Source organism: Delphinus delphis, chromosome 1 (genome assembly GCF_949987515.2).
Source record: "Delphinus delphis chromosome 1, mDelDel1.2, whole genome shotgun sequence".
Taxonomy (NCBI): domain Eukaryota; kingdom Metazoa; phylum Chordata; class Mammalia; order Artiodactyla; family Delphinidae; genus Delphinus; species Delphinus delphis.
The window spans coordinates 129,734,051-129,746,627 of NC_082683.1; the positions used below are offsets into that span (position 1 = coordinate 129,734,051).

General features: G+C 36.0%; 1 protein-coding gene across 3 annotated transcripts in view; it reads left to right on the plus strand.

The window, feature by feature from the left end:
• Positions 1-12,577, plus strand: part of RABGAP1L (RAB GTPase activating protein 1 like) — a 682,701-nt gene that overhangs the window by 61,986 nt on the left and 608,138 nt on the right. For all 3 annotated transcript variants that reach the window (XM_060034268.1, XM_060034260.1, XM_060034251.1), the window contains exons 2-4: positions 1,271-1,441; positions 2,950-3,142; positions 10,995-11,205. In XM_060034268.1, the coding sequence (XP_059890251.1) occupies positions 1,304-1,441; positions 2,950-3,142; positions 10,995-11,205 (542 nt within the window). In that variant the 5' untranslated portion in view covers positions 1,271-1,303. The remainder of the gene's footprint in view (positions 1-1,270; positions 1,442-2,949; positions 3,143-10,994; positions 11,206-12,577) is intronic.

The following is a 12,577-nucleotide window of genomic DNA, read 5'->3' on the forward strand; positions in this document are numbered from 1 at the left end:
GTTATTATTAATTTTTTTTTTCTGAGAGTAATGGTGTTAGTGTCACCTAATGGCAAAATGAGATATTGCAGCCGTATTTATATGAGGCAGTGAACAAAATAACCTCATTAGAAAGAGAAAAAGAACATTTATGGGGGAATTTTTGGCATGGAGCAGACTTACCATGGTTACAAGGTCCTGCGTTCTTTAGCACTAGTCTACTTGTCCTACCTCTCCGTCACATTACCCCTTTGGTTACTGAGCAGATTGGTTAATAATGCAGTTCTTTTTTATCTTCCAGGTTTCAGCTCAAATATTTCCCTTTCATAGAGTCCTTTCCTACCACCTTACTTAAAGTTGTCCGTGTATTCCTTACAGCTACTCTTTGTTACATTAGGCTGTTGTATTTTCTTCATAGCCTGAGAATGATTTGGGATTACCTTGCTTGTTTCCTCACTAGATGTAAGCTCCACGAGAGGAGGCAACTTGTTTGCCTTATTCGCTCATGTAACCGCAGTTGAGTATACTGACTGTTATATAGTGTACATGTTCAGTTAAAATTAGTTGTGTGAATATTTGAATTTCTGGAAGTGATAGAGAATGTTGAGTTTCTATGGTGTAAAGTAGAGATCTATCCAGAAAACAGAATCACACTGTATTTGATTACTGCTGCATGAATGCAATGTGAAAGCTTTGCTCCCCTCACCTCCCCTGCTTTTTTTGCCTCCTGTAGATAAGTGGCTACATGTCTGGAAAAGAAAAGATACATGGCTTAGGGTGTTGAATTCTATGTTAATCAGTCAATTTAAGTGACACAGAAAAAATATTTTAAGGTACAGTACTTAGTCTTGAGGAGATAAGTTTTTGCAGACATTTAGGTTTAGTTATAAAGTAATTTCAGTGAATGTATTTTTGTTTGTGTATGAATTTGTAGATACTTCTAGCTTATTTATTTATTACTTAGTTTTCTATTTATTAAAAAGAACAAAAAGTATTTCTAGGAGAAATGTGTGGAGTGCCAAATAGTAGTAAATCCTTTTAGTTGAGATATGGTCAGGTTTGTGTTGTTTTTCAGGGAACAATATGGTTCTTTTAGCGTGGAAACTCAGGGTACATTTCCATTATGTGTCCCAGCCCAAGAAGGTAGCCTCCCTAGTTTTGAGATAATTATCTAGCCAGCAGAATTCTTCCTTGCATGAACCAATTTTAAAGGCCAAAGATTGATCAGGTACTTAATAGTTCATGTTTTTATTCACTAATTTTTGTTCTTACTCCTTGTGGTTTTGACCAGGTGGATGTGGGAAGAGAGGTTTGCAGCACTGAAATGGAGGTCAGAGCTTCATTACAGAAGATTAGTGGGTCATCGGATTCTGTGACTACACTGAACAGTGAAGAATTTGTTTTGGTTCCTCAGCATGCAGATGATACTTCTACAAAAGATGATGAAAAACCTGAACTGAAGGTATTTTTCCCTTTTCTACAAATGATATTATTTTAAATTACTATTATTATTTTTAACTAGGTGAAACTTATCTCAGGAGATATATAAAATCCAAAGGTTTTTCTTGAGTACTGACCTCGAGACTAGAATCAGTGTTTGATTTATCCAGATGCTAATTATTTGGTTTGTGTATTTTTAAAGTTTTTGCTTTCGGTTTTTTATCTTTTACTTTAGAATTCAGAAAGAAAGAATAGGAGGGAAAAAAGAAGAGAAAGGATAATTGGCAAGTTAGACTTAATGGTTAAATCTTACATAAATTTAATTTATCTGGATATTTTTGTCTCTCTTACTGCTGCTGGGTTTTAAAAATTAATTATATAAGTATGTAGTTATGTATTATTTTCACTTGACTTTTCTTTATGATTTTTATGTTTTAAGTCAGCTGGTAACATTCAAGTATGTGATTTAACACTTGTCTGAATCTTTTTGAAGTATATGTTTTATAATTTTAGCAGTTGAGTTTTTATTTGGATGTGGTCCTTTTTCTTTTTCATTTTTATGTTGCCTTTCCTAACTTGGAAAAAAAAAAAAAAAAAGAACCAAATAAACCCAGGTATACATGTATGGGAAGTGCATAACCACCCTCTAGAAATAGGAAGAGAGAAATTAGCCAAAAATGCTGTATATTATTTATAACTTTTATTTAATATTAATTATATCAAAGGTATGTTAGTATGTTAATCTAATAAAATCAATCTAATAAAATTTTATAAAAATCAGATTATTAAGTACTCATTTTACATTATGTTGAGGATATATATTTTTATAATTTTATTAATCAATGGATTTCTTTAAATTTATTCAAATATCTGTATTTAAATAAACAGCTCTTTAAATTCATTTAACTCTGTATTTTCATATTAATGTGTTTAAGGCATTTATTTACTTAGGCTTTGTGTCTCACTTGCTTTTAAGAAGAAGATGAGTCAACTTAAGAGTAAGGAAATTAGCAGTACTCCTTGACAGCTCAAGCAAAATTTGTAAAGGAGTCAGAAATATGTTTATGCTATGATAACAAAAAATATGACCTTTTAAATGATATCAGTGCTACATATTATCTATTTAAATGTATCCATTTTCCTCTTTAAAACACATAAATTAAAAAAAAAACCCATAAATTTAGGATTACCCAGTTTTTAGAATACGTTTCTAAAAGAGAAAAAGAAAAAAATAAGAAAAGAAAATATCTGTAAATAAGATCTTAGATCAGATATAGTTGGAAAATGCATGGTATGTTTCTGAAGAATCCTTTTCTGGTACTAGTAATCCTCTAATTTAGTTGAGTTTATAACTCAGGATTTTATATATATCTAATGAAATTAGGTACAGCTGTATAAATTCTTGGTATTCAGTAACTATATTTAAATTTAAATATTTAGATTGTTTAAATTTCTTCTAGAAATGAAATATTTTCATTAAGTTCCAGAACCATGTTATGATTGAAACGAATTGTCTTGCTTTGTCTGTAGATAGTTTCTAATGGTGATGAACAACTGGAAAAAGCCATGGAAGAGATTTTGAGAGATTCTGAGAAAGGGCAAAGCAGCCTTCTTGTTGGTTGTCCGAGTTCCAGTGAGATTTCAGACCATTCATTTGGAGATGTTTCGGCCAGCCAAATAAATAAGCCGTCTCTTCAATTAATTTTGGATCCGTCGAATACAGGTACTGTATTGAACTCTTAGAAACTATAATAGAAATGGGATAAAGTGATAATGAAAATTTTAAGATGAATATTAGAAAATTTTATTAGCTTCATTTTCTAAGATCAAGGCCAGCAGCTTTTCAGTTCCCACATTGGTTCTTATGTTTCTGTTTGTATCTCCACCTGTAAAATCAGTCTCAGTGTTCTTTGAGAACTGGCTCTATGTCTGGGCATTCATTTTACCCCTAGTACTTGGCATATAGTAGGCCCTCAATAAATACTTATTGAACAAATGAATAAATACTTATTGAACAAATGAATAAATTCTTGGGTATCAAAGAACAGTGTAATGGACACATTCTTCCATATAATGTGACTTCTTACTCAGTTTGACTACAGTTATTTCAATTACAATTTGTGAAAATTCTAAGTAAAATAACATGTCAACTCCATCAGTGTAATAATACTGTAAAAGTATTTATTACAGTGTAATAAATAATATGTACGTGCATGAATGAGTAGGATTTATAGTAGGAATACCAGTTTGTAAGTCAAAATGGTTTTGGATGATGGAAAAGCCAAACCAAACCCAACCCAACTCCTACTTCAGCTGGTTTAAACACTGGAGGTGTGGTTTGATCTGGCCTCTGGTAGTATTTCTTTGTAAACTACTCAGCTTTGATCTTCTCCATGTCATCTTTCTCCTTAACTGGCAACCTTTGTGGTCACAAAGTAGGTAGCTGCAGAAATTGATAAGTAAGGCTAGGTGATTTGTTCATGTCTGGTGACCGAGAGAAAGGCTCTGATCTTTTACCCATCGAACAAAAGTTGTGAGTTTTACTTTGATTGGACCAACAGAATCATTTTCTAGTAGTCAGGGGAATGATATGAGCCAATAGGTGTAGGCCTTGGTTATATTCAAACTCCTCAGTAAGTCATTCTGACAGAGGAGATGAGATCATCCTGACTGATTTAAGGCACTCATGATCCATTTCTGAATGTTCGTGTAGGGTAGGTGTAGATATAGGCCAGAGTGCTACACAGTGGAAACTCGGTGGCCCTACCTTAAACACTGTACCCCAAATTTATTCCTAGTGAATCAAATATTTAAATGGGAAAAATGAACCTTTAAGAAGAAAATAATGAGAATATTTTTGTGATTGTCAGGGTAGGAAAAGCCAAATCATAAAGGAAAAGCTACTTGCATTTTAATACATAAAAGCTTAAATCTGAATGAGAAAAGTACCATAATAAATATGGCTAAATGAGGCTCAGAGAAGACATTTGCCATGTGTTGGGGGTCCCCAAAAGTGCCCCTAGTTTAATGATTCATTATAAAGACTTGTAGGTTTCAGTGTATATTCATATTCATGGCTAGATTTAAGTTCACGGGGACTTTATATGTGTGTGTGTGTGTGTGTGTGTACACACAAGATTGGAAATAAGCCTTACAAAATATTAATTTTTTTAGTTCTTGATTGAGGGAACATGAGAGATTATATTTTTCATTGTGCTTTTCTTTATCTTTTGAATTTCTTAAATCCCTAGCATTCGCCCCAAACCCAGAGCATACTGACATCAACATTCCTATAGTTATTTTTTTGGTTAATAGATTAATCAAAAGGAAGAAATACCTTTATCTTCTCATGTATTGAAAGCTCTGATGGGTTATTGGAATCAGTTGTCCTTTGCAATGGCCTAGATAATATTCTTATTTCTGAGCATATTTGATAGGGACCATGTATAATGTACTTTTGTGTTTTCAACACCCATTATATTAAATACATTTTAAAAAAATGTATCTTTCCCTCAGTGGATAAAAATTTCCACTTTGCTTTACAAGTAAGTTTTTAAAAAGCATTCTTTTCTTGTTATATATTGTTTCTTTTCATTTTCAATGAAAAGACATATGTTTTGTGTTCTCCCCAAAATTAATATATTGAAATCCTAGTGATGGTATTAGGACGTCGGGCCTTTGGGAGGTGATTAGGTCATGAGGGCAAAGCCCTCATAATTGGGATTATGTCCTTCTAAAACAGACTCCAGAGAGCTAGCTTGTGCCTTCTGCAGTGTGAGGACACAGTGAAAAGATGCTCTCTAGAAAGTGAGCTCTCATGAGGCACCAAATCTGCCAGAGCCTCAGTCTTGGACTTCCTAGCATTCAGAGCTGTGAGAAATAAATGTCTGTTGTTACAAGCCACCCATGTGGTATTTTGTTACATAGCAGCCTGAAAGAGCTATGAGAAGACATTTCAGCTGCCTCTTCATAGTTGCAGTTTTTGTTTACAGAATTGTTGTGGTCGATTAAAATGACACATAACTTCAAAGGTAAGGGACTGTCTGGAAAGTATCTAGATTTAAATGGGCTAAAGTGAATATTAAAGATATGTAATTTGCCAGTGATAAATTTAGATAGATAAGGACTTTTGTTTAAACATCATGATAACTTGTTGGTTTTTATGTCCTGGCTACTTGGATTCACCTCTACAGGGAATCTACTAATTTACTGTAATGTACTAAAATACTGTGTGGATACATAGATGAGTCTTCTCTCTCATGCTCTTTGTTATTCTTTGCATCTTTCTGCTAAGGAAGGGATGATGGAATTCAAAAGTATGACTTGAACAGGACTGAATTTATATTTAGGAGGATATGAATTTCTTACATAGATGTGTGATTTTACGAGATCTAGAAGTGTTGCCTTGCTAAAAATATTTTGCTATTTGTTTGCTTAACTTCAGATTTCCACTAGTCATGAGTTTTGTCTACATGAAAGCTGCAGTTATGATACATTTAGTTGTGGATGAGATAGGATCTAAGTGGTACCCAGAGATGATGTGTGTTTGCCATTAATTGGTTGCTAAAAGGACCACTAGCTCTGAAAAATTTCATTTATTTACTGATTAATTCATTTGGCATATATTGAGTGCCTAGTCTTTTAGATACTTGTTATAAGTGCTGGGAATAAAAAGAGGATAGAACAGTTCCTTCCCTTGAAGAGCTGGTACTCTATAATTAAGGGCAGAATAAACTTCATTTTGATTTTAATTCATTCTGTTCTAGACCTTTCATAGAGGCTAAGACATGATATCTGCAGTTCAGACCTAGATTTGAATCCAGGCTCTGCCTGCAGCTTGGACAAGTTATTCAACTTCTCTAATGATCAGTTATCTCATCTGTAAAATAGAGATAAGATAGAACCCGTTTCATAGGGATTTAGAAGTTCAAATGATACCATCCACATAAAGTATTTTGTAAAATGCCTGGCACAAAGTAAGTACCAAATAAAATGTTTGTCATCATCAATAGTTTTGGAAATCTTGAACCTCAGAATAAAATCACATACAGTTTTAGGTCAAAGCCCAGTAATTATAACATATTACTTTAAATGGGCATGGGGGGACTTCTCTGGTGGTCCAGTGGTTAAGAGTCCGTGCTTCCACTGCAGGGGGCACGGTTTGATCCCTGGTCAGGGAACCAAGATCCTGCATAGCGTGTGGCTCGGCCAAAAAAACCCAAAAAAAACCCAAAGGGCATGGGGCAGGGTGTAGGCCCTTTACCTCCATTGACATACCTAACCCCTGGATTTCTATGGAGCAATGTTCTTTGAATACTCTAAAGATGTTGTCCTGCTGTCTTCTCTATCATTTCTGATGAGAAATCTGCAGTCATTTGAATCACTTATTTGTTCCCTTATTTGTAACATGCTGTTTGTCTACTTTCAATATTTTTTTCAATATTTTTGTTTTCCAGCAGTTTGGTTATATGGGTGTGGTTTTCTTTGAATTTATCTTTGTTGGTGTTCACTGAGATTCTTGAATCTGTAAATTTATATCTTTTATGAAATTTAAGAAGTTTTCAGACTTTTTTTTTTTTTTTTTTTTTGCGGTATGTGGGCCTCTCACTTGTGGCCTCTCCCGTTGCGGAGCACAGGCTCTGGACGCGCAGGCTCAGCGGCCATGGCTCACGGGCCCAGCCGCTCTGTGGCATGTGGGATCTTCCCAGACCAGAGCACGAACCTGTGTCCCCTGCATCAGCAGGCGGACTCTCAACCACTGCGCCACCAGGGAAGCCCTCAGACATTTTTTAGAAAATTTTTTTGTGCATAGTCTTTTTCTTTTCCCGTGACTCAGACAACAAAACTATTAGATATTTTCATATTGTCCTGCAATTCCTAAGGCTCTTTTCATTGTTTTCCAATCTTTTTCTTTTCTCCTTTCTTTAGTTTAGAAAATTTCTGTTGATCTGTATTCCAGTTTACTGGCTCACTATTCTGTTATCTCCTTTCTTTTGAGCCCATCCAGTGAATTTTTAATTTTAGATATTCTATTTTTCTGGTCTAAAATTCACCTTTTTACATTTTCTGTTCCTCTGCCATGGATTTTAATATTTTCACTCATTCCAGGTTTGTTCACCTTTATGTCATAGAGCATGGTTATAATACCAATTTTAAAGTCTTTGATAATTCCAGCAACTGCATCATTTTGGGATTGGTATCTGTTGATTGCTTTTCCCTTGACAATTGGTCACCTTTTTCTATTTTTGTTTTTTGTTTTTTTTGTTAGTTGAGTAACTGAATTGTTTTCCAGACTTTCTGAAACTTACATTTTGAGATTCTGTTTCCAGATAAAATCCTCTGAAGAATGTTGATTTTGTTTTATTTTAGCAGGCAGTCCACTTGGTTACATCCAGACTGCAAGTTCGATCTTGCTTTCTGGTTCCAAAGTCAATCAATTCCAAAACCTTTGCTATGCTTCTTTGGTCTGTTCCACACATGTATAGCATGGTGGTGAACCCAAGACTTGTGTTAGTTCATACACAAAATTAGGGGATTACCTTCTCCAACTCTCCTCCTCAGAATTTCCCCCATACTCTCTGGCTTCTTGGGGCCCATTTTCCTTCTTCTCTTGCGTAGAAAGACAGATTTCTCACGTCAGGACAGAGTGGTGAGGGAAAAGAAAGAAAAAAAATAGCAGAGGTTTCCTTTTCCTTTTTGAACCACAAGAGCCAAGCCCGTTTGTTTGGGTGTTCTAACCACTGAGAGGTTCCTTTTCTTCGAGTTGCATATGCTACGGCACGCCATCCTTTCCCCCCAGCCCCACTTCCCACATAGTGGTGCAGCTCCAACACTGGGGCTGGCCTTGTGGTAGAACTGGGAGAGAAAAAAGAGAGGGAGAGAAAAAAAAGTTATAATTCCCCAAACGTTCTCTGGTTTACAGGGACTCTTTTTTTCTGTCCTTTGGCCAGAAAAATAGGATTTCTCTCACAGTTTTGTTGCTCACTGCACAGGTCTGCAACTTGGGCGGCCCGTAGGTCAAATGTGGGATATAAAGGATGAAAAAATGTAAAAAGGAATTCAGTACTACACTGGTAGTTCTTCAAGTTTTGACCTCTCTCCAATCTGTCTGTTGTTACTTGCTTTAAAAAAAAAAAAAAAAATCCTGGGCTTCCCTGGTGGCGCAGTGGTTAAGAATCCGCCTGCCAATGCAGGGGACACGGGTTCGAGCCCTGGTCCTGGAAGATCCCACATGCCGCGGAGCGACTAAGCCCATGCACCACAACTACTGAGCCTGTGCTCTAGAGCCTGTGAACCACAACTACTGAGCCTGTGAGCCACAACTACTGAACCCCGCAGGTCTAGAGCCGATGTTCTGCAACAAGAGAAGCCACCGCCATGAGAAGCCAGTACACCACAACGAAGAGCAGCCCCCGCTCACTGCAACTAGAGAAAGCCTCCGTGCAGCAACGAAGACCCAACACAGTGAAAAAATTAATTTATTTATGTATAAAAATAAATAACTAAATAAAATAAAATGCCAAAAAAAAGATGAAAGAAAGAGACAGGGAGGGAGAGAGGGAGGGAGGGAGGAAGGGAAGTTCTTCTTTCTTTTATCTTTATGGAAGATCTTGGTGGCTGCAGTGTGGAGAATAAATTGGAGGAAAGAAAGACTGGAGGTTACTGCTGTAGTAATTTGGGTAATGACTATGGGGCCAAAGAAAAGTGGGATGGATTCAAGAGTTATTCAAGGCATGGATAGTTCAGTGTACATCTAATGAATTCAATTTTGGACATAATGATTAATAAGATTTCCAAATGGGGATGACCAGCAGTCTGCTGTATTTTAAAGAAATTAAACAACAAGGAAAAAGTCGTTCCCTCATATTTATAACTTTTGGTCCTCTTCAGTTTCCCTCTAGTATCATTTTCCTTTATCCCAAGGATCTTCTTTAATATTCTTGTTTTCTTATGCAAATTAGAATTAGTTGTTATATCCACCCAGGGAATATTTCATTTCAGATCTTGCATTTTTTTAGCTCTAGAATTTCTTTTGGTTCTTTTTTCTGTCTTCCATTTTTCTCCTTTTGTTAGGTGTTTTTCTTTAATTCCTCTATCATAGTTATAATAGTTACTTTAATGGTCTTGTCTACAATTTTGTCATCTGTCTTTTTTGGATCAATTTATGTATTGTTTTTGTATTTGGGGTATACAGAGTTTCATGAATCTGTGAGCTACACAGATTTTGTAAAACATTTATTTCTTCAGAAAGCTTTTTCCCCACCTTTTCCTCTTTTGTAGAATTCCAGTTACACATACGTTAGACAATTTGAACTACTTGATCTACCGTGTTCATCAGTCACCAAAGCACAGTTTTACCATACGATCTTGCAAATAATTGTTTTTGCAAAAGTACTTGCTAAATTAACAAAAATGCATATATGTATATATGTATATTCTAAACATGTTTGTATTCAGCCTTAAAATGTATTTGTAGTTTTTTATATGTCCCTTTTGAAATATATACATTGAACTGATTCAAAAGTGGAAAAAACATGTTTCAGTGATTGAAGAACATGGTAGATGAAGTACTTCATTTGAATAGCTTTAGTTTTTCAATAGAAAAAAAGTGGTGAAGGGTGCATGATTTAGTATAATATTTGGGAGCTGGAGTGGGGAGGTTGGGAATGGCTTTTGTGAATTATTTATTAATATCCTGTAAGTGTAATCCTGTTAATGAGAGTTAGAGCATGTCACAAGGATCTAGTTTGGGTGAGACAGGCTGCTTAATTTTGTGCAGCGTGGATGCGGGTAGCGGGAAGAGTTGGAGATTAGCTGAATGTGGATTTTTAGGTGGGGATGGGGAGAGTGGCAGAGGGGAAGCTTTATACTACCTGATATATGCAGATAAATACTCTCTAACCACAGCTGGGACTTTGCTACATGCATGCTGTGTTTAGAATTAAAGTGGATTTTTTTTTTTTTAAAGAATTTGGGGAAGCAATCATAGGATAATTCATCAAAATAATTATTTTGAGGAAAAATTTTTCATTGAAATACTTACATATTTTATAGAAGCCAGCAAGCTAGGAAGGAGAAAAATAAGGAGCTTGACTTCGTTGGTATTAGTATGAGATTGAACATTTTAACATTGTTGACTTTTGCTGAGGAATTTAGGCTGATTAATAAATTTGGTGCTATGCAGGATCTTTACCAGAGACACTTTTAACTGATTTTAGTTTTGTTTAATTCTCATTCGTTTTAGGATAATTCACACTGGCTTTAGTGTAGTCTTTTCTCCTTATTGTTTTATATCATTTGAACTCCGTATTTTTGATTTTTTAAAATATAAAGCTTAGAATTTTTTTTTTCTTTTCCTCTGAAGAAGTCATAGATAATACTTTGAGAGATCTGAAGTACAAAATGGCCAGTTCCAAAACTCTAAGTTAAGATGTAGGATAAACATTAAAAGAAATGAAAACACAGAGAGACCTAAATTTTATTTGCAATTTTTCATTTGTTTTTGGGCAATAGATGAAATTATACTGTGAAGTTTTATATTAACTTTTGAGTGTTTCTTTTTTTTTTTTCTTCAGAAATTTCTACACCCAGACCATCTTCTCCAAGTGGAATACCTGAAGAAGATAGTGTTTTATTTAACAAACTGACCTACTTAGGATGTATGAAGGTTTCTTCCCCACGTAATGAAGTGGAGGCTTTACGGGCAATGGCAACTATGAAATCTTCCAGTCAGCACCCCTTTCCTGTTACTCTGTATGTGCCAAATGTTCCGGAAGGTTCTGTGAGGTAAGCTCTAATCCCTTATTACCCCCTTAGACATGTGTGAAGGTTTTTTGGGTAGTGGTGATGATATTTTATCATAAGTGAGGCCTTGGACTTACTCTGAATTCACTTTTACTCTGTAGCCCTGCAAAGTAAACATGTTTAGGTTTAGACTGTATTCCTTATTTGCAAGGGGCATTTGTAAAATTTGCTTAGAATACTATAAATGCAACTATAACTGTCAAAATACCTATGATTTGTGTTTCACCTTGTCATGTAACAGTGGTTCAGAAAACTAGAGTGATCCCTAGATTTCAAGCTCTTTACGTCAGACTGGAAAGAAGCAAAATGGCTTTTTCTCACATGCTTCACTAGGAATAATACTTCATGTCATCTGAACCTTGAATTTCTTTAAATGTAAATCAGATAACTGTTATTTTCCTACATTCAGCCCTCCAGTAGCCTCCAATCACACTTGTGATTATATTTGAAATTCTTACCATGTCTGGCCCTGATGATCTGCTTTGACCTGACCTTCTGCCCTTCTCCCCTCTCTTCCCTCCCTCCTTCGCCCTCTCACTTCTTTCACTACATTTACTTCATTCATTCATTCACTTCATTCATTTGCTACATTCCAGTCATAGTAGCCTCTTTGCTCTTTCTCAAACACAGTCATGAATCCTGCCTCAGGGCCTATCAGTCAGGATTCCTACCTCAGGGCTTTTGTGTAGTCTTTTTACTCTGCCTAAACAAGCTTTCCTTGGTTTTCCAGTGGCTTTTTCACTTCTCTCCGGTTTCACCTCAAGAAACCTTTTTATCAAAAGAAGACTTCTTTTTCTTCCTTCCTGTTTTTCTTAAAAGGGTTTATTTTTTAGATCACTTTTAGGTTCACAGCAAAATTGAGCACAAAGTACAGAGATTTCCCATATCCCAGATGTGCATCCCTCCACCTCCCCCAAACACACCTCTCACCATCAACATCCTCTTCCACATGGTACATTTGTTACAATTTTTAATTTATTTTAAAATTGTTTATTTATTTTTGGCTGCATTGGATCTTAGTTGTGGCACATGGGATCTTTCATTGAGGCGCGTGGGCTCTTTGTTGCGGCGCGCGGGCTCTCTAGTTGTGGTGCACGGACTCCAGAGTGTGTGGGCTCTGTAGTTGTGGTGCGCGGACTCCAGAGTGCACATGTGGGCTTTGTAGTTGTGGCACGCTGGCTTAGTTGCCCCACGGCATGTGGGATCTTAGTTTCTGGACCAGGGATCGAACCCATGTCCCCTGCATTGGAAGGCGGATTCTTAACCACTGGAGTACCAGGGAAGTACCCACATTTGTTACAGTTGATGAACCTACATTGACATAATTTTCCAAAGTCCATAGTTTACCTTAGGG